Source organism: Onychomys torridus, chromosome 17 (assembly GCF_903995425.1).
Source record: "Onychomys torridus chromosome 17, mOncTor1.1, whole genome shotgun sequence".
Classification (NCBI taxonomy): Eukaryota; Metazoa; Chordata; class Mammalia; order Rodentia; family Cricetidae; genus Onychomys; species Onychomys torridus.
The window spans coordinates 19,382,638-19,403,867 of NC_050459.1; the positions used below are offsets into that span (position 1 = coordinate 19,382,638).

The 21,230-nt window shown below is 39.8% G+C and overlaps 2 protein-coding genes across 2 annotated transcripts in view; both read right to left on the bottom strand.

Moving 5' to 3' along the window:
* The window catches only part of LOC118569183 (A disintegrin and metallopeptidase domain 3-like), a 48,800-nt gene extending 35,994 nt beyond the window's left edge, over window positions 1-12,806 (bottom strand). Inside the window, exons 1-4 of the mRNA XM_036166912.1 lie at window positions 12,750-12,806; window positions 11,108-11,354; window positions 10,593-10,719; window positions 2,496-2,574 (exon numbers count right to left, since the gene is read on the bottom strand). Coding sequence (XP_036022805.1) covers window positions 2,496-2,574; window positions 10,593-10,719; window positions 11,108-11,354; window positions 12,750-12,806 — 510 coding nt within the window. The remainder of the gene's footprint in view (window positions 1-2,495; window positions 2,575-10,592; window positions 10,720-11,107; window positions 11,355-12,749) is intronic.
* A 61-nt stretch (window positions 12,807-12,867) lies between these two features.
* LOC118569184 (disintegrin and metalloproteinase domain-containing protein 5-like) overlaps window positions 12,868-21,230 on the bottom strand; it is a 65,581-nt gene continuing 57,218 nt past the window's right edge. The window contains exon 21 of the mRNA XM_036166913.1: window positions 12,868-12,940. Within this exon, the coding sequence (XP_036022806.1) occupies window positions 12,868-12,940 (73 nt within the window). The remainder of the gene's footprint in view (window positions 12,941-21,230) is intronic.

Here is a 21,230-nt window from a genome sequence, read left to right on the forward strand (position 1 = left end):
CACAAGCTCCAGGGAAAGGCTATGCTTCCAAGGGGAGCCCAAATTGGACTTGATGGATTTAAATGGTAAGGAGGTAAAGTTTGGTGGGGCTGGAGCTGGGAGAAGTTGGAGGAGTGGAGGTAAAAATGATTAAAAGATGTTATACAAAATTCTCAAAAAGACCAATAAAATATTATCTACTAAACATGCTTAGGTTCCATATAAAAACTTAAGTGTAAAGATTTAAACTCAAATGATACAAATCACAAAACTATCTCGTTTGAGGGCTGGTAAAATGGCTGAATAACTGAAGGCACTCACTCGCTGCACATGTGTGCATGCACAATAATATAATGAAGAAATTTCCCTTGAAAAAATATGCATGAGTCTATGGTCAACATTATCCTTGACAATGCAAAACTCAACACTTCATTTTTGGGGGTGACCATGGCTGGAGCATGTCCCCTCCATTTGGGGGCTCATAGTGCTTTGCCTGGGCTTTTTAAAAATACATATATACTTTACAGGTCTTTTGTTTATACCTTGTGTTTCCAGTTTCGTGTTTTTATGGGACTTCTGTTTGAGTGAATGTGTGTGCCTCTGCATCTAGATGTGTTTCTTGTGCTTTTCCTTTGGCTCCTTTTTTCTGTTTGTTTGTTTTGTCCAGTTCTGGTGTGTTTGTTTTTAATTTTATCTTTTCTAGATGCCAATTTTCTAATGAGAGAGAACAAGAACTGGTGAGGATGTAGAATGAGGAAGGGAGAGGATCTAAGAGGAGCTGGGGGAGAGCAACCATAATCAGAAAATATAGTATGAAAAAAAAAACCCACGTTCAATAAAAAAACAACTAAGCTAGATCTACCACAAGACCCAGCTACCCCCACTCTGAGTTATACATGCAGAAGAAAGGAAACCAGCATTCTAAAGACACCTACCCGCACACCACAATTGGGAAAATACTGCTCACAACAGCTAAAATAAGGAATCAGTCAAGGTCTCTCTTCAACTGACGAATGGAAACAAACCATGATCACACACACGGAGTGAGGAATATTATTGACACAAAGAAATTTAAATCTCATCACTCTCAGTAAGATGAATGAAAGTGAGGACCTTACTTCCATTAACAACATCAACAACAACAATAATTCCAATGATAATAATAAGCCGAGCCCATTCAGACAAGTACCACATATTCTCCGTCATATGTGGAAGCCAGAAAGGTAAACCCGAGTCTAGAGCAGTGGTGGCTAGGAGTTGGGGAGGGCTAAAAAGAATGGATAAAGGGAAGCTGGAGTTGTTCATTGCACATGATATACAGGGGTTGAAACATCACACTATGCCATGTTAATGTATACAATGAATAAATGTTCATCAGAATTAATTATAAAGTGCAGACATCTAGTCGCCTCCCCTTCAGCTCCAATACTGTGGTGTACAAGGTGCACCAAGATCTTTAACCTCAGGGTTGCTTTTGAATCCTTCATGCAATAGCCCATTGTTCGCATCTGAGAGCCTATGGGTACGGCCTCATTTCCCTGACCCACTCCTCCTCCATTGGTTGGTCTGTGTGCCATCTGCTTTTGGAGTCCCCTCTCACCATTTTCCCACCATCTTTCTGTATGAAGAGTCCCACAGTCTCCTCCACTGTTCGGGATCTGTGAGACAACGTTCCCAACCTTTCGGGATGCCTTGCCCCTCGACCTGCCTTTTCTTTTCCATCTCAGACTTCCAATGTCTTCAGAACTAGTTTAATCGTACTTTCAGATATGTCATTTCGGGATCCCAGTCTTCCTGGGCAGTCATTGGATTCAGTGTGTTTTTGTAGCAGTTTACACGGAGGATTTGGATTTGGGATCTGTTTGACCAACAGCACTGTAGATTAGAAGGCCTTTCTTTTTCTTCCCAACAGCAGCACCTTCTGCATATTTTTTAAATAATGAATCTAAGTTGCTTGTGATACACATAAACCTGCAACTCCAGCACTTAAGAGTGGAGGCAGGAGGATTGTGATTTTGCCACCAGCCTAGGCTCCTTCATGATACCTTGTCATTGTCACCACAGGTGGAAGGAAAAAGCATGAGGTTGGAGGTGGGGGGAACAGGAAGGGGTCAAGTGATATAATAATATTTTAATTAGAAATAAGTTTAAAATGCAAAAACCAACTTGTTTCGTTTTGTTTTGTTTTTTGAGACAGGGTTTCCCTATGTAGCTTTGTGCCTTTCCTGGAACTCACTTGGTAGACCAGGCTGGCCTCGAACTCACAGAGATCCACCTGGCTCTGCCTCCTGAGTGCTGGGATTAAAGGCATGCGCCACCATTGCCCGCCTAAAAACCAACTTCTAAAGGTAACATATCATGTGAATCCATACATGTGTAGCAACATATATCATCGCTATATAAATGTTTGCATAACTATTTCTAAATTTAAAACTATGGGTATATAAGGGAGAAAACACCACTATACACACCCATAAAAAAGCTCCCAAATCTACACAGCATTAGTCTAAACTTACCTTTATTAAAGAGTAATCCAGTTGCAATATTCCCAACTTGCTATGCGAATATGCCATAAAACGTGGATGCAAAAATGACCTATTTCAATCAAAATAATGGTATTTCATTAAAATATATATCACTAATAACAATATATAGGTTTAATAGTTCATTAACAACAAAAACTTTCAGAATAATGAAACTATAGTGTGAATTTTACAAACCCAAATATCGAAAATTAAATAGAACTTATCTTTGCATTATCTAGCTTATGTTCTAATGGCATATTAGACACATGAAAACTGAAAGATAATCATTAGAACTAAAACCAGGGACCAGCATAGGGCTATGACAAATTTTATATAACGAACTGGTGCTCACAACCACATCTTCTCATCTCCATTTTAGTTTGTATTAACCACAAATAAATCTCATGGTATGATAACTTTAGTATTTGCTAATGAGTAGAATGGGTTGATTATAAATCAGCATCAGGCAGTTTTCATAAAATTACAAACCACCTCAGCATCCTTAATACCTATTTCTATTTCATCTTCTTAGAACTCTGTTTAATTCCATGCTCCATTTTAAAACTATTGTTTGTTTCCTTGATGTTTAGCATTTTGCTTGCTTATTTGTGCTAGTTCTTATATATCCTAGTTACTAATCTTCAGATAGATAGCTGTTAAATATGTATTTCCCATTCTGTAAGCTTACTCTTCACTGCAGTGACAGTGTTCTTTGTTGTACAGAAACTTTGGGTTCATGAAGTCCCATACATTAACTGTTGGTTTTAATGCTTCCAACTACTGACATCCTGTTCAGAAAGCCCCTTCCTTTGCCAATGAGTTCGGTCTTAAATTGAAGTCTCAAAGCCATTTAAAGTTGAATTCCCTGTGGGCTGAGAAATAATGCTCTGGTTTTATTCTTCTGCATGTAGTCGTGCAATTTGACCAGCAACATTTGTTAAAGATGATGTCTCTTCTCCAAAGTGTATTTTTGGTCTCTTTGTCATAGATCAGATAGCTTTAGGAGTATGGACTTATGTCAGGGTCCTTGCCAGACAAACATAACAGACATCTACAGAACACTCCACCCAGACACTAAAGAATATACATTCTTCTAAGCAGCCAATAGAACTTTCTCCAAAATCAACCACACTGAAGAACACAAAGCCAACTTTAACAAATAGAGAAAAATGGAGATGACATCATCAGCAACAGAAACTAGAGAAACACACAAACCCATGGAAACTATACAATGGACTACTGAATCGTTGAGTCAAGGAAGAAATCAAGAAGGAAGTCTAAGGTTCCTAAAAGCAGTAAATGAAAATGAAAACAATATTCTAAAATCTATGGAGCAGAGAGGCAGGCAGACCTACAGGTAAGTTTATGGCACTAAGGACCTACATCAAGAAATGTGAGAGATCCTTAATAATGGAATGATTACACCTCAAGACCTTGGAAGTATAAGAACAATACTCCCAAACCAGGTGAGAAAAGAAAAATCAAAATCAGGGTTGAAATTAATGAACTAGAAATGAAAAAAATAAAAAAATTAATGAAAGGAAGAATTGGTTCTTTGAAAGGATTAACAAGATTGATAAACCTTTGGCCAATTTAAACTAAATAAAGAGAGAAAGTATCCAGATAATAAAATTAGAGATAAAATTGGAGATATTATAACACTAAGAAATTCAGAGAATCATAAGAACACACTTTCAAAAATCTAAATTATAAGTACCTTGCTAACCAATTGTGCCCTTGGAGATCAATAGCAAACTGAAAATCTAAAAGAAATATTTGCATTTCTGGATATATATAGCCGGCCAAAGCTAAGCCCATAACATCCAATGAGATAGAAATAATAATTAAAAATCTCCAAAAATTTTTTTTAAAAAAACCTGGATCCAGATGGATTCAGTGCAAAATTCTTCTAGACCTTCAAAAAAACAAAAACAAACAAACAAACAAACAACAACAACAAAAAAAAAACTAGTGCCAATACTCCTCAAATGACTCCATAAGGTAGAAAATGACAGGACACTTCCGAATTTTTTTTTATGAAATCAGTATTACCCTACCACCAAAATGGACATAGACATATCCAACACAAAAAGAAAATTATGGGCCTTTCTCTGATGAAACTGGATGCAAAATTTTTCAGTAAAATACTTGGAAACCCAATTCAAGAATACATCACAAGAGTAGCCACTCTGATCAAATTGGCTTTTATCACAGAGATCCTAGAATGATTCAACATATGTCAATTAATAGACAAAAACTACCACATAAGTAGACCTAAATCATCTCATTAAATGTAAGAAGGCCTTTAATAAAATGCAACCTCACCGGGCGGCGGTGGCGCATGCCTGTAATCCCAGCACTCGGGAGGCAGAGGCAGGCGGATCTCTGTGAGTTCGAGGTCAGCCTGGTCTACAGAGGTAATCCAGGACAGGCTCCAAAGCTACAGAGAAACTGTCTTGAAAAACCACCAAAAAAGCAACCTCTCTTCATGATAAAAGTTCTGGGGACTCTAGGGATACAGGAGACATAGCTCAACACAATAAAGACAATTGACAGCAAGACCAGGGCGACATCTTGCTCAATGGAGACAAACTCAAAACATTTCCACTAAAAGCAGGTAGAAGACAAGGATGTCGACTCTCTCCATCAAGGTTAGATGTACTTGTATTCCTAGCTAGAGCAGTGAGACTACTGAATGAGAAGAAAGGAGCGAGAAGAAGAAAGGAAGATGTCAAAGCCGCTTCATTCTCCCGTGCTATAATTGTATATATAAAGGACCCAAAAGGATTCCACCAGAAAACCTCCACAGCTGGTCAACAGAGTTATCATTTAGCAGGATACAAAATCAAAACACACACACACACACACAATGAACAAACAAACAAGAAAACAGTAGCCTTCCTATAAACAAACAGCACCAAGAATAAATCAGGGAAACAAGACCATTGACAATAGCCTCAAAAAAAAAAAAAAAATCTTTGAATAAATCTAACCAAAGAAGTGAAAGGCTTGTACAACGGAAATTTAAGACATTGATGAAAAAAAATTAAATAGTATCAGAAAATAGAAAGGCCTTCCATGCTCATGGATTGGTAGGATTACTATACTGAAAATGATCACCCTACCAAGAGAAATTTACAGATGCAATATATTTCAACACAATTTTTCACTGAAATTGAAAAACACAATCTTAAATTTTATATGGAAAGTCAAAGACCCAGGATAGCCAAAACAATCCTGAACAAATAGAAATCAAACAAACAAAACCCTGCTGGAGGTATCACCCTCCTGGACTCTAAGGGACATCACAGAGCTATAGTAATAAAAACAGCATGGTACTAAACATAAAAATGGACAAGAGTCCTTTAAAACTTCTATTGCATCACTCAGCTTTTCTTCGGCCAAAGTAAGTATCATAGTCACAAATGAGCAACTTAATTTGTAGGTCCCAGGATGAAATGAAAACCATCTAAACTTACTGAGAAAGTTTTCCATGGTGTTCAGAGCACTCACTGGGTCGTTTGGGTCTGCAGTGTTCCCCACAGACTGCGTGCTAATGCCCAGCCTTCAGTCCCTAGGGCTATTGGAGTATGGTAGAGTCTTTTGAAAGTGGGGCCTGCGTCCTGCTTTACAAAGTTGTTGCTGCTGCTGTTGTTGCTTTGATTAAAACACTGACCAAAATAGAGGTGGGTATTTGGCTTCTATTTCCATTAATGTCATTAATGAACGTCGGAGCAGGAAATCAAGCAGTACCCTGGAGGTAGTCACTGAGGCGGAGAGCATCAGGAACGTACTTACAGGCTTGCTCTCCCTGGCTGGCTTACTCAGCCTGCCTTCATGAGTGGTACCACCCATGTAGTTAGAGTTTTCCTGCCTGGCCCAGTCAGGACAAATCTCTCTTACCCGCCAGTCCCACAGTCGCTCAGACCCAACCAAGAAAGCACACAGAAACTTACATTGTTTAGAAACTGTATGGCTGTGGCAGGCTTCTTGTTATCTACTTCTATCTTAAATTAACCCATTTTTGTTAGTCTATACTTTGCCACATGGCTTGTGGCTTACCAGTGTCTTTACACGTTGCTTTTCATGGTGGCGGCTGGCGGTGTCTCTCTCCAACCTTCTACTTCCCAGAATTCTCTTCTCTCTTGTCCCGCCTATACTTCCTGCCTGGCCACTGGCCAATCAGAACTTTATTTACACAGAGCGATATCCACAGCACACCCACAGTGGGCTGGGCCCTCAAACACCGGCCAGCACTCCAAGGGAAGCAAAACCCAATTCAGATTCCCTATCCCCAGGTGTGCCTAGGTTTGTATCAAGCTGACAAAAACCGAGCAAGGTGACCTGCATGCATTGTTCTAGATGCCTGGGAGCCTGTGCCCCTGAAGAGAACCTTGGGGGCCTTGGCTCTTCATCCTCCTCCTCTCCACTTCCCAGATATGAGGTAAGTGCCAAGGGCTTACTGCCATGGTGTCCTACCTAACCACAGACCCAAAAGCCACAGGGCTAAGTAAGGAACAGAAACCTCCAAATCCATCAGCTAACACTTTTTTTTAAAGTTGACAAGTATCGCGTTTTCGTGTTAATCACATAGCTAACTACCGCTTAGGTGTCAGTCCCTTCTCACAACATTGCCCAGTGGGACAGGAGTAAACTCAGGTGCAGGGTCAGGGCTGAAAGCCTGGGAGCAGAAGATGGGCATCTCTTGATAACAGTTTCAGGGTTTCAAAGGGGATTGAAGAGGAGAAAGTCACCGTATTGTAACAAATGTGACTTATAAGATCTTCATCAGTGATACACTATTCATGTCCATTTCATCGTACACTTACGGCTTGGGAGTTCTGAAACACTGAGATTACGTGTGGCATAGAGGAGCCTATATGGCATCACACTTTGATTACAGCTGTGGAATGGGATACATAGTCAGATGTATTGAAGAAAACAAAAGGAAGACTCTATCTTCATCTCCCACGTGCCTTAAACAAAGTGCCTATTTGAGCATGGCAAGATTCTAATTGTTCCTATGATTTTCAGAGTCCATTGAGACAATCTCTGTAAAGGACCTTATCACCCATTACACTCTATACTAAAAATCATACATGGAATAATGTTATGAGATATACACCCACACGAAGAAAGTGCACCCTGCACACTGTCAAATAAGGACAGTTTCAAAACAATGTACACATTTGCGTGTAGGGGAAAAAAACCTTTTTATAAGTTTCTGTAAGTTCTATATAAAGACAAAATATAGACAATGATGGAAGGTTGTATACAAGGTTAATGCCACTGGCGTCCTCCCAGAATAAAGGGAGAAAGGAGGGAAGTCAAAACTATATATTGGAGCGAAATGGGAAAAAAACACAGTTGTGGGTTGGCAATACCATTTGAGCATAACAGAATGAATAATCAAGAAACAGCAGCACTTGAGCAGAGAATATAAGGTAGAAAGGGGCAGGGGGCTGGAGCTGGTACTGGGGCAGTGAGGGATGTGCACCCTAGATCTTCACTGCGTACAGCTGTAGAGGAGCATGCTCCTTTACTCCTGTGAAGCCCATGTCCACACAGTTGATGTCAGCTCACTGCTATTGATAACTCAAGTTTTCATTCTCCCTAAGCCATGGCCTAGGCAAGTTTTGCCTATGTTTGCAATGTAAACCACACTTTAGTATTTACAAGGACTAGCTGATTTCCTAGGCTGGGCTATTTTTCTGGCCTGGTCTCCAATTTTCTAAGGCATGCGTAGTGTACTAAGTAAAATGCTTGAGATCCCGTAACTATGCAACATGATGTATGCAGGTGCAAAATTACACATAGGCAGGCAACAACTACAGCTTCCGTAACTGCATGTATGGTTATGCTTTAAGGACTTTGGTAATTTTCATTTATCAGAATGTGTCTTAAGACATCATTAACTCAGACCCAGATTATTGGATTTAAAATAATCTCAGTTTCACATGAATAGTAAAGAAGATAGAGCATGCCCAGTAAGTGAGTGTCTTTGCTCAGCTTAGGGAATGGTTGATGAAGGGCAACTGGAAAGAGCCATTTGATAGAGTGAGCTCTTACTGACTTACTGTTTTTCAAGATGGAACGTGTATGTTTTCCCCTCAATTCTGACCAAGTAAGTGACCTGCGGCAAAGTGTCCAGAGAGAGAGAGAGAAAGCCATTATTAGAAATGTCAACTCCTTAAAAGTAATAAGCTATGATTTATGTATTTACATGTTTTATAGGACCAGACATGAGAGCCTGTATATCCCAAAATTGAAATGATCCACAATATAGTTTCTACTGTTTCTCATGCTTTTTACACATAGATACCCTTTCCAATTCATGCTTTATTCCCCACTTCCAAATTCCCTCCTCATTTTGCTATGAATTCGAAAAATAACACACGAAAGACCCCAAACTATAAGCTATATTTTTTCTCACCTATCACTGCCGTCACCCATACTGTCACCTCTACCCTATTACTGTCCTCACTGAACCTAAAGGGGGAACAAATAAAATACAAATGTCTTCTGCTACAAACACCAGGACCATCAACACTCAAAAGAAGCCATGAAATATACCCACATTGTAAATGGCAGCAGCCATTATTTGCAAGATGGATATACACAATTAACTATACAGGGTATGTTTTCATTCCTAGGAACTGAAAGATAAACAATTGGAAAACAAATTTTATAATGTCAGTTTCTATAGCCTGAGAAAATAAAATGATATGGAGAGACTTTATCGTAAAACCCACAGACAGGTGCAAATGAGACATGTGTGTGGTACAGAGTGTTTAGAAGAGAAAATACACATACATCTTTTTCGAAAACCAACTTAAAAACTTAAAGAAAAGGTGGGGGCCACAGGGAGCTGTGAGGGAGTGGGGTTGGATATGATCAAGCTATATCATATACATTTATGAAATTTTCAGAGACTAAATAAAGATATCATTTAAATGCTAAGTTCATGGTTTGGAATGTAAAATTATTTATTTATTTATTTGTTTGTTTGTTTGTTTATTTGTTTATTTATTTATTTATTTATTTTTGGTTTTTTCGAGACAGGGTTTCTCTGTGTAGCTTTGTGCCTTTCCTGGAACTCGCTTTGGAGACCAGACTGGCCTCGAACTCACAGAGATCTGCCTGCCTCTGCCTCCCGAGTGCTGGGATTAAAGGCATGCGCCACTGCCACCTAGCAGAATGTAAAATTTTATTGACTACTATCTATGAAATTTTATTGACTTGTATATTGAATACTATCTATTGTCAAATCCTAAGAGGCTACTTATAAAACTAGGCAAGATGACATTCATGTTATATATTAAATTAAAATATCTGTTTAAGAATAGAAAAGGAGAAAGCTTGTAAGAGGATTTGAAGACACTATGAAGTGATGCTGATTAAATCAGTGTGCCTACTTTGTAGAAAACATTGTCTGATGTGGAAAGCACTGAAAACATTCTGTTCTAGTTTGCTAACAAATTTTAACTAATTCCCCATTGGTCCTGTGGAAACGACTCTGGGAAAATACTCACAAAGCTATCTGCTAGTCAGAAGTTTTCTACATATACCAGGTAACAGTGTAGAAGTAGAAAAACAATATTGCCATATACAGCCATAAAAATATATGTGACTAAATATTCAATGGGTTAAAATTAGTACCTCAGACTTATATGGATAGACGATCATTGTATACACCTCTCTGTATTGTTTAAAATAATTTTATAATTTTATACTTTACTGTTTTGTTTTCCAAAGGATTTACATACGTGTGCATTTTCAGGCCTGGAGATTTTTATGCTACAGGGTAAAATTTAGAGTAGTCTCACGTGTAAGAACATATAATTAGTGTGTGTGTTTTCTCTGAGTTCAGTAAGCTGCGTACAGCAGCCGCGTGAGGACCGGAAGTTAAAGCACTTGAGTCTCACGTAGAGCAGTGGTGCCATGTTCATACACTACTTGGAAAAAGAAAGAAAACGGAGACATGTGCCCTCCCTCAGACCACCAGTCTTTAGCTCACTAAATCAGGCATAACCAGGATTTGAAAGAGGTTGTAGAGGAATTCACTGATGTGGGCCAGAAGTGGGATACAAATAAACACCCGTCATTTTCCAAAAATCCGGTTTCTTAATTACGTGCGTGTCTGCTACCTTGGCATCGTTGATGCTGTTCTTGATTTTCTGTGGCACTGTGGTCTGCAGAAGTGGTGTTTCAGAGTCTGCAGAGAGGGACACAGGAAGTACACCCCAGCACAGCAGTAAGTACCCTGTCTTGGCTAAGTTCTTCTCTAGCCAAGAGAACACATGGGACATGTGGGGCCCGCTGTCTGTTTCGCTCCCTCCCTCTCTGTAAACCACCTTCCTCTCCCCCGACTTTGCGAATGTTCTCCTGATTGTGGAAAGTCAGCAAATGAGGGTCAATGGTCTTTGGGCTGAGTCCGAGTCCTCCAACCATCAGGCAGAGATGGACCCCTAGACCCTGGAAACTGGGTGGGCTCTGGGCACCTTCTCTAGCCCTGTTCTGAACTTCAAGAGCAAAGGGTGTGAAGCCCACAGGGCATGTGGCGTGTTGACAAGTGGTCCCTGGCCAACAGCATCTTCACTTACCCTGGCCCGCAGTGATCAGTTGGCCCAGGCATGAGAGGACCAGGAACAAAGGCAGCATGATGTGGCTGCTGGCTTTGCCACAGTGGTGGCAGTTGGCGTAACGGTGGTAGCTCGCGGCCCCTGCGCCCCTGCGCCTGGGCTCTTGGGAAGCAGGAGAAGCCGAGCCAAGACAGGAAGCCCCAGCAGTGTGGCCCCTGCAGCAGCTCTGTACCTCAGGGACCAGAGCCCAGAGGAGTGAGCGCTTTCCCTGCAGAAGCCAGAGGATGCCCAAGAACCACCCCCATGAGTGCCAGACCCAGGAGGAGCTATGTACCCTCCTAACACATGAGCAGTGTCTCCAACCCACCTAGTAGCAGGGGTTTTTTTTCTGAGCACAGTTTGGCTTGAATGTTGCATGCAATATTTACATGTGAAGTAAAAATGAATACCTTTCCCATTTTGTAAAAGGAAATAGAAAATACACAATAAAATTTAAATTTTTTTCTGCAATAATTCTTACTAAACATCTAAACAGCCTAAGAAATATCTGCAGTAGCTAACTATAACAAGAAAAATTGAGCCTCTCTTTTGTTTACTGAAGAATTTGCTCTGGTTGTATTGTATAATTTATTTTAATATTTCAGTATTTCATATACTGAAAAAAAATCACCTAATGATTGACAGCAAATAATAATTAGGGGCTTTTATTTTTTTGCTCCTAAAACGCCTGACTTCTTGACTGGTACCTTCAGACATTTTTGAAATTTAAAATAGGTCATGAAAGTTATGAGCAGCATTAATTAATCATAATTTTATCATAATCTATGAAGGTTAACAAGGTAACCCAAGTCAGAATTATGTTTATTGCTTAACATTTTTATTGCTTTCATCTAATTAACACAGATGCACGTCAAGGTATCTGACTGTAAACATTAAAATAATTTAAATTTAACTCAATCTTGAACTTTTTGAAGGCCAATAAGCAATAGGCATGGAGTATCAAATATGATTGATACTGCATTTGTGTCTGAGTCAGGTCCAAACAGGAAGGTAGATGTGTGTAAGAAATGCCATAGTTAGAAATTATAAGTGAGTCAGTAGTAAGACATACGAAGTTTTGTGTGAATGCATGGAGATAGCGCCTTTTTTTCCTACATCGCTCAACAGTAGCTACAGAAAGAATGTCATATTTATGATGGGGCACAACTGGATTAGTAAATAACTTCTTCCAAGGGTTTTACTAGTGCTACATTTGTATCTCAAAACATAATCTGTAATAATCTGGACATGAGGTCAGTCATGAAGATCAGAAGTGGTAAGTCCATTTAGGAGAATGATGCACAGTCAGACCACAGATGTCAACCCATGAGGAGGACTCCGCACAGTCAGACCACAGATGTCAACCCATGCGAAGAAAAAATGGTGAAAGATACTTTTATCTTTGTAAATAAAAACTTTTGCAGAGAAAAACCAAATAAATCTCTCAATTTATCCTTCAAAGTCCTCTCTTAATAAAACTTGTGTTTCTTTTGATACTTATTAGATATGCATTCAAGGAGGTTATGGCAAACTAAAGACGAAGAGAAATCCCATCCCTTTATAGCCATACAGATGTAATCAATTTCATAGGTTGTCATCATATTTATTAAAGGGTGCATAAAACTTTGTGTTTCTTAGAGATGACCACAAAGATGTACTTGAACCCAGGAACCAAGACCATGTTGCTGAGAAGACAGGGATTAAAGACCTGGGAATACTTTCCTGACTGGGCTGTCTCCGCCTTAGTACTTCTTCATGGCAAAGACGGTCAGAATCCTTTTTGAGTCTGGTGTGACTGGCAGGTCCTCGACTGAGCTGAGGATGAGTTAGAACAAAGGAGTGTGGGATTTAAGCAATGAAGTCATTCAATTCAGTGAGATGTTCTGAAAGTGCGTGGGCTCTTTAGAACTTCAAGGAATGCTTAAAAAGCAACTTGGAGAGAGTGGAGAAGACAGTCTAAACAGAAATACATGGGGAAAGTGGTATGTTGTAGCATGAGTGCACAATATTTCGGGGAACACAATACTACCACAGTATGTATAAACGTAGTGCAAGTGTAGCTGTGTGAGAATATAGTGAAATGTTAACTGTGTATCATGGATTTATTATGACTTGACATGGCTGAATGTCATATTAACATCTTGCTGTGGACATCCTGTTTTCTCTATTTTAAATTATTAACTATGTATTACAATTTATTGTATCTACTGTTGCTCCTTACCCTCTTTTCTAGATTTTTTTTTTAAATAACAACTTTGGGGGAAGTCTGGAGTCCAGGTTGATCTTGTATAATACTTAAAATAGTTGAGATTTTATGAAGTTGTCTAAAACCTTTTGCAAGGAGATGGGGCTGGTGAGAGCACTTACTGCTCTTGGGTAAGACCTGAGTTTGGTTCCCAGCATCCACGTCACAGCTTACAACAGCCAAGAACTGTTGTGCACACACGGCACATACTAACTTATAAAGGCACACACAGACACATAAAAATAATTAACAAATCCACATTTGGAAATTTTTACAAGGAGAACCCACATGCTCTTCCTTCACTTTGTCTCTTCTTGTGTTAAGACATAGATACACAGCTGATACGTGTGTGTGTGTGTGTGTGTGTGTGTGTGTGTGTGTGTCAGGGAAGGGGTATTATGCAACTTAATCACATTTACTTTCATGTAACTATAATCACACCAAGAAAAACTGTACAGTGAAAAATAAAGCTTTTTGATAATTCACTTTATAAACATACCTACCCTTTCCCCTCCTTAAGCTTTCTCATCTAATCTCTTTCCCATACTGAGAATTTTTAATATGCAAATACATTTATCAACATAATCATAGGTTAGGTTCAGATTTGGATATCATCTACTAAGTATGCGTTCCTTCATTTTTATTATTGCTTTCATCACTTTATTCGCTTTTATTAAAGTGTAGTAGTGTGAGAAACGTTTTCCCAGTTTGAGCAAACATTTACCTGTTCCATTTTTTGAGTCACTTCTAGCTTTGGGCTGCTATGTGCTTGAGTGTTACAAACGCATGTGTGGTAGTTAGCATGGAAATGGCTCCCACGGACTCTTAAGGAGCGGCACTATTGGAGATGATATAGCCTTGTTGGAGTAGGTGTGGCCACCAGTTCTAACTATATCATTTCCCCTTCTTTGGGAGCCATAAGCCCTCCCAAGTTAGAAATTAAACCAGAAATGAAAATGAAGAAATCCACACATGGAGAGAGAACTTGAATATTTTATGCCTATGTCTATGCATCATCTGCATACTATCCTCATGTGTATATGAAGGTGTTGCTTAAATATGTTATGGGCTGACTCTGAATAAACCATCTGCTATATGCTCTGGTAGTTAGCATGATGAATAGCCTTAATCATGTTTGAAGTCACCATATGTTTCCATGGCTAGATTTGGATATCAGGACTTAGTTATTCTTGAAATGGATTAATAATTCCTTAATATGCTGATTATAAAGTGAAATTGCCAACAGAGAGACAGAAAGGAAAGTATATCTTAGGGCTTTATTCTAAAATACTATAAAGTCATTCAAGCATTCTAAGTGGAATAAAGATAGATTTTCCTCTAGAAAGATAACGTGTGTATGGCTGAGGTTGGTGGGGGCGAGATAATGCACCTGGAAGCAGCATGTGTATTTAGGAGAACTCTGTGTGGTTCAATGCAGAAACATCTATAGACCGTGAACTAGAGAGCAGGAAGAAAGGCTGGAGTGCTGAAGATACCTGAAACAAAGTTAAAATACTGTTCTGCATGGGGGTTTCTGATGTTGTTAGGTAGATAACTGGATGTGGAAGTTGATGGTTTTTAGATGACTGGGCAGCTGACGACAGTGGGCGACAGTATCGGGACACTGAGATTCATCCAGGGACTGAGAGATCTGGTAAATTAAAGATGTGTTGAATTCCAGATGTGTCTGAGAAGATTACAAAGTGAAAGGGTATGGAAATGCTTACTTGAGCTGAAATATAGAGGTTTATGGCCACATAAAGAGGAGCTTTAGAAAAAAATGAGGAAATAAGATTATCCCGGAAAAAAAACATAGAAAGAAAAAATATCCAAAGTGAAGACTGCAGGGGACATGGAACTAAGATTACGATGACTACGGAGTTAAACATAGAAATCACAGTGGTGGTCAAAAATAAAATACAATTCTAGAGGGGGAAGACTGAGCAAACGCAACTTAGTATCCACAGAATCAAGAGGAGTAAGAAGAAAGCGTGTTCATGCTAGCATTGGTGAAGGAAAAGTGTCCCAATGTATGCTCCAGAAAACCATTCCACTGCAAAAGATTTCTCAGGAGGGATATCTGTCAAAGCCAGGAGGACAAGGGGTAACATAAAACTGAGGTTTGCACCAGAAAACCAACAACAGACCTTGACAAAGTTTCAGGCCCCACAGAGCTAAGACTGGAAACCCCTCGGGGGAGATTATCCCTCAGAGCTACCAGCTTAGGTTGGTGTTAGTCTGAGTTAAGTTTTCTGCTGCTGTGACACAACATGGTGACTAAAAGCAACTTTAGTCAACTTGAGGATGGAAGGGTTTATATCATACTTCCAGGTAACAGCCCATCACTGAGGGAAGTCAGGGCAGGAACTCAAACAGGAACTGATTGAGAAGCCATGGAGGAGTGCTGTTGACTGGCTTGCTCAGCCTGCTTTCTTATAGCTCCCAGGAAGACCAGCCTAGGGGTGGCAACACCCACAGTGGGCTGTGCACTCACGCATCAATTGCCAATCAAGAAAATGTGTCACAGTCTTGCCCACAGGCCAATTTTGTGGGGACATTTTCTCAATTGTGGTTCCCTCTTCCAAAATGACTTGGGTTTGTGACAAATTGACATAAAATGAGCCAGCACAACACTACTAACTTCCTGAATAGTTGGGTGGATGTCACCCTCAGAAGGCTGTGTACCTTGTTCAAAACTGAGGCAGCCACTAAAGGACTTCGATGTGGCTTCATCTTTCCATACTTCCCCATGAGGCAGAAATCTTCCTTTGTGGAAGATCTAAGGGTGCATTTTTCTATCAATAAAAAGACCTTTGCTAGAAGCTGGAATAATCACCATGCCGGGGGCTTAGGGAGAAAAGTGAGGGGATATGCAGATGGAAGAGGTAACCAACTTTTTCTTACAGGCCAAAAGAGTGCAACTTAGAAAGGAATAAAATCTACTAGCGGTAAAGGTAGAAAAGAAGGAAATGTTAGAAAATAATGTAAAAAGAAACTTCAATCAATCTTAGAAGATATAATTATTAAATTCACAGATTACAGGTTTTTTTAATAAAAAGGCAAAGATATTATACCAAAAGATATGAGAAGGTGCTAAGAGCGGCCACCCAAGGTTATTCTCTGAGGTCTACAGAATGCAGTAAGGAAGGAAAGACGTCACTAATTACAGTGCAGGTTGCGTGTGCCAATACATCGTCCTTGTGCTGTGTAGAGTGGCAGCTTGAACTGTACAGTAAAAGGATGGAATATGTATTCAAGAATGTTCTGGGAAGAGTACATGCAGAGATTGTGATGCAGAAGGAACACAGACTTGCCAAAGGCAGGAGAAGAGGAGACAGGGATGTGAGAGCAGATTGGTCTTTAAAGGAGAAGAGTTATATTCCCCCCTCCATCTTTGCATATTCCTGATAGTAAACAGAGAAATAGAACGCTGATGCAGAGGTATGCTAGTGAATAGCCAACTTCATTTCCCCCCACATATGTAAATAATGAAACTAAGAGAATCTTGAAGATGAATAGTTATAAATCAATTTTATATCTTGCCTATGTAATTTCTCATTTGGTAAATAAGGAGAGAGACTTGGTTTTCTTTAAGCTCTGGTGAATGGCCACACACCCATGAGTTTGTGAACAGCACAAAATGGACAGCAGTGGGTTATTATTTTTACAGACATGAAGGTGTTAGAGGGGGTGGGGTGGATATGGAAGAAGTCGGGGTGGGATTGGGAGGTGAATATAATCCAAGTATACTGTACAAACTTCTCCAAGAATTAATAAACATTAGATATGTAGATAGGTGGGTGGATGGATAGATAGAAAGATAGATAGATGATAGGTAGATAGATAGATAGATAGATAGATAGATAGATAGATAGATAGATAGATGAGAGAGAGAGAGATAAATCATCAAAATGTGTCTAAGAAAGTAAGAGACATTCTCAACAGTAAAAAGTGAAGGGAGGGCTGGAGAGATGGCTCAGAGGTTAAGAGCACCAACTGCTCTTCCAGAGGTCCTGAGTTCAATTCCCAGCAACCACATGGTGGCTCACAACCATCTGTAATGAGACCTGGCGCCCTCTTCTGTGTACATGATAAATAAATCTTTTTTTTTTTAAGTGAAGGGATAGACACCAAAATTACAAATAGCCATTCAATTTTGTAATGGTTTAGAGATCCTGCCCTTATATTTCATTTTCTTAGAGTTATGAACATACAGAGTCAAAAAATTTGTACATTTAAAGTATACATTTCAATTAGCTTCGACCTATGTGTAACAACCTAAAATCACAATCAAAATGAAGATACCTATCACTTCAAAACTTTCCTCAAACTTTTTATAATCCATCCCAAGCTCCAAGATCTATGTAACCATAGATCTATGTAACTGGTCTAGACTATGCTGGTACAGATAAATTTGTATGCTTTATTTTTTAAATACAGATGTGATCATAATGAACATATTATGTTATTTTCTTGTATAGCATTAAGTATTTTAAGATTCCTTTATGTTTTATTTATCAAAATATTCCTCCTACTTATGGATAAGTAGCATTCCATTGTATGGATATACTACAATCTGTTTATCCACTCATATATTTATAGATATTTATGTATGCCATTTTTACTATTATAAATAATGTTATATGGAAGTGTCATGCATCATCTTTGTATTGCAATATGCTTTCTTTCCCATTAGGTAAATACTGAAGAGTAGAGAAAGCTGAATCATAAGATCAACATATGTTTAACTTCATGAGAAACTTCCAAATTATTTTCTCAGATAGCTATGTCCATGACTCATAGTTGTTCTGAATTTTAGCTAGGTGGTGGTGGTGCATGCCTTTAATCTCAGTACTTAGAAGGAAGAGGTAGGTGGATTTCTGTGAGTTTGAGGCCAGCCTGGGCTACACAGCAAGTTCCAGGACAACCAGAACTGTTAGAGAAACCTTGTCTCAAAAACCCAAAACAACAACAAAGAAACAAAAAAAAAATCACTTATTTATTGTGTAGTGTGTACGTGAACAAATGTTCCACAAACATGGAGATGGCCACACATACAGTGATGGCCTCACATGTGGAGGTCAGAGGACAACCTGTGAGAGTCTATTCTGTCCTCCTTGTGAACCTGCCATCTTCAGGTTTTGTGGTAAGCACTTTTACCTGGTAAGCCATCTCACTGCCCTGATTTTCCTTTTTTTTTAACTTTAATGATGCTAAATGTTGAAATAATATTTAATTTCACATTTGCATAGTGATGGTAGAAGGAGGGAAACCAACTGCCACAAGTTGTCCTCTGACCTCCACACATACACCGTGGCATGCACATGTGCCTGTGCACACACAATAAATAAATGCAATTTTAAAAATAAACAAATAAATCAAACAGAGATAAGTTGATCTGTCCTACAACCAGTAGCATGCTGGGAAATATACAGCTGTCTCCACAGGGACAAAAGGAACACAATGTGTTTATCAGTATCAGTAAAGAACAATGGATTGCAAGCCACTGGTTGATATTTGTAGAACTGGAAAAAGGAAATTCCAACACAAAGGCGATGCAATCACCTTCATCTCAAGGACAAAGATAAGATTACAATAATTAAGAATTGTTACATCTTGAGTGTTGATTTTCACTTATCTCAACAATTTAAGTCAGTTTCCCTGACTTGTGCAAGTTTGGAAACTTTGATGATCCATTTCACTGCACCGGTGTGCAATGCTCACAACACACCAGGGCCAAGGGACTTGGTAAGCAGCAGAGGTGAAGAAACTCAGTGTGGCCTGAGTTATATCAAGTTTGATGAATGGCAGTCACATCAAATAAGCCTTTGACTTTAGAAAAGTAGCCCTGGACTTTTTCCTGTATTTTCCTGCATGTATGTCTGTATGTCTGTGTGTCATGTGGCCTGGTGCCCATGGAGGCCAGAGAAGGGCATCAGAATCCCTGGAACTGGAGTTACCCCACATGTGAGCGGCTATGTGGGTGCTGGGAATTGAACCTGGTCCTCTGGGAAAGCAACAAGCACTCTTAACGACTGAGCCTTCTCTCCAGCTCCTTTGAGCAGAAAGCTTGGCGTAGCTTAGCTGGATTTGTTCTCATGTGAATCCGTGTCTGAGGTGGAGAGGTTAGAGGGAGACAGAAGAGGAGTCAGGCTATCCTATCTAGTGAGGAAATGGGGGTGGGAGACCCTGGGCCCTTGGGCAGGGAGGGTGCAGTGGGGTCTCCTCTGACAGCTTCCAGAGTGTCAGGTCCTAGTCTGCTCAGTACAGAGTGATCATTTCTGCAGACACAAGTAGAGGCGGATAAAATGTGATAGAACTGAAAATGCAGAGAAGACACCAGACATAGGTCCATCCATTCAGGCATAGGTGATTTATTAGTGCACGGTTTCAAGTCCTCGGTCATCTTTGTAGAAGTAGGAGAGAAGCTGTGGGTTTGGGGTGGTTTGGTTTTTGGTTGTTGTTGTTGTTGTTGTTATTGTTGTTTGTTTGTCTGTTCCTCTTCTTTCTTCTTCTTTTTTCTTTTCTTCTTCTTCTTCTTCTTCTTCTTCTTCTTCTTCTTCTTCTTCTTCTTCTTCCTCTTCCTCTTCTGCTTCCTCTTCCTCTTCCTCTTCTTCATTTAAAGGCCAATTTCTCATGGTCATTCCAGAGTGCCTTCTTTTAGGAAGCAACGTTTGGATTGGCCGGATTGGTGCTGTGGGAGAAGCCAGATCACAAACAGTGAACCAGTGGTGCTCAATTTCTTTTGCAATTAACCTATTTCTAGCTCAAATGATTTTAAGGACACAGATCATTGAGGGGGAGAGATTAATAACAGATTAATTTAAGAAAAGAAAAATTACCTGGTACCTCAACAGCAAATGCACTGAGTTGTGTAATACAATTGACTTCTGAAGACACTCTACATGTTCAGTCACAGGAGCTGAGTTAATAAGAAAGCACCTTGTACCTTCTTCATCCAGTAACTGATGGAAGTAGATGCACAGATCCACAGCCAAGCACTGGGCCAAGCTCCAGGAGTCAAGTTGTAGAGGAAAGGTCAAGATCATGATGGGGAAACCCACAGAGACAGCTGACCTGAACTAATGGGAGCTGACAGACTGGAGGCTGACAGTTAGGGAGCCTGCATGGGACAGAACTAGGCCCTCTGCATGTGGGTGAGAGTTGTGTAGCTTGGTCTGTTTGTGGACTCCCTAACAGTGGGACCAGGATCTGTCCCTGGCACAGGAGCTGGCTTTTTGGAATCCATTCCCTGTGGTGAGATGCCTTGCTCAGCCTTGATACAGGGGAGAGGAGCTTCGTCCTGCCTCAACTTGATATGCCATGCTTTGTTGACTCCCATGGGAGGTCTTACCCTTCCTGAGGAATGGATGGGGGTGGGGGTGGGGGGAGGGCACAGGAGGAGAGAAGGGAGGGGAAACTGTGGTTGGTATATAAAATAAATTTTTAAAAAATTAATAAGAAAATAAATGAGGGGGAAAATCACTTTATACTTTATATTTTCAGACACAATTTTAACTAAAAGAAAAAGAAAAGAACTAGTAATTCTATGTGGTTTTTATTAGATTAAGTGGCACTATACATCCATGTGCCTGTGTCGACATCAATATGCAGAAAGGTTGTAATGCATATAGTGACTGCTGTGTTGGAATAACAGTAATGCTTCCATTTTGCAGACCTGTATACAGCACACTGCTTCCATCCAGTGTCCATGCTGAGGCTCCCCTGGTTTGTCTGACTTTTACTTCACGGTGCCAATGCTAAGGTTCAGACGGGTTTGTCTGACACTCAGCTTTTGGAAATGTGTCTTTTCCAACTCCATGCTGGCTTTTTCATTGTCCTCATGGTGTGCTTGAATGG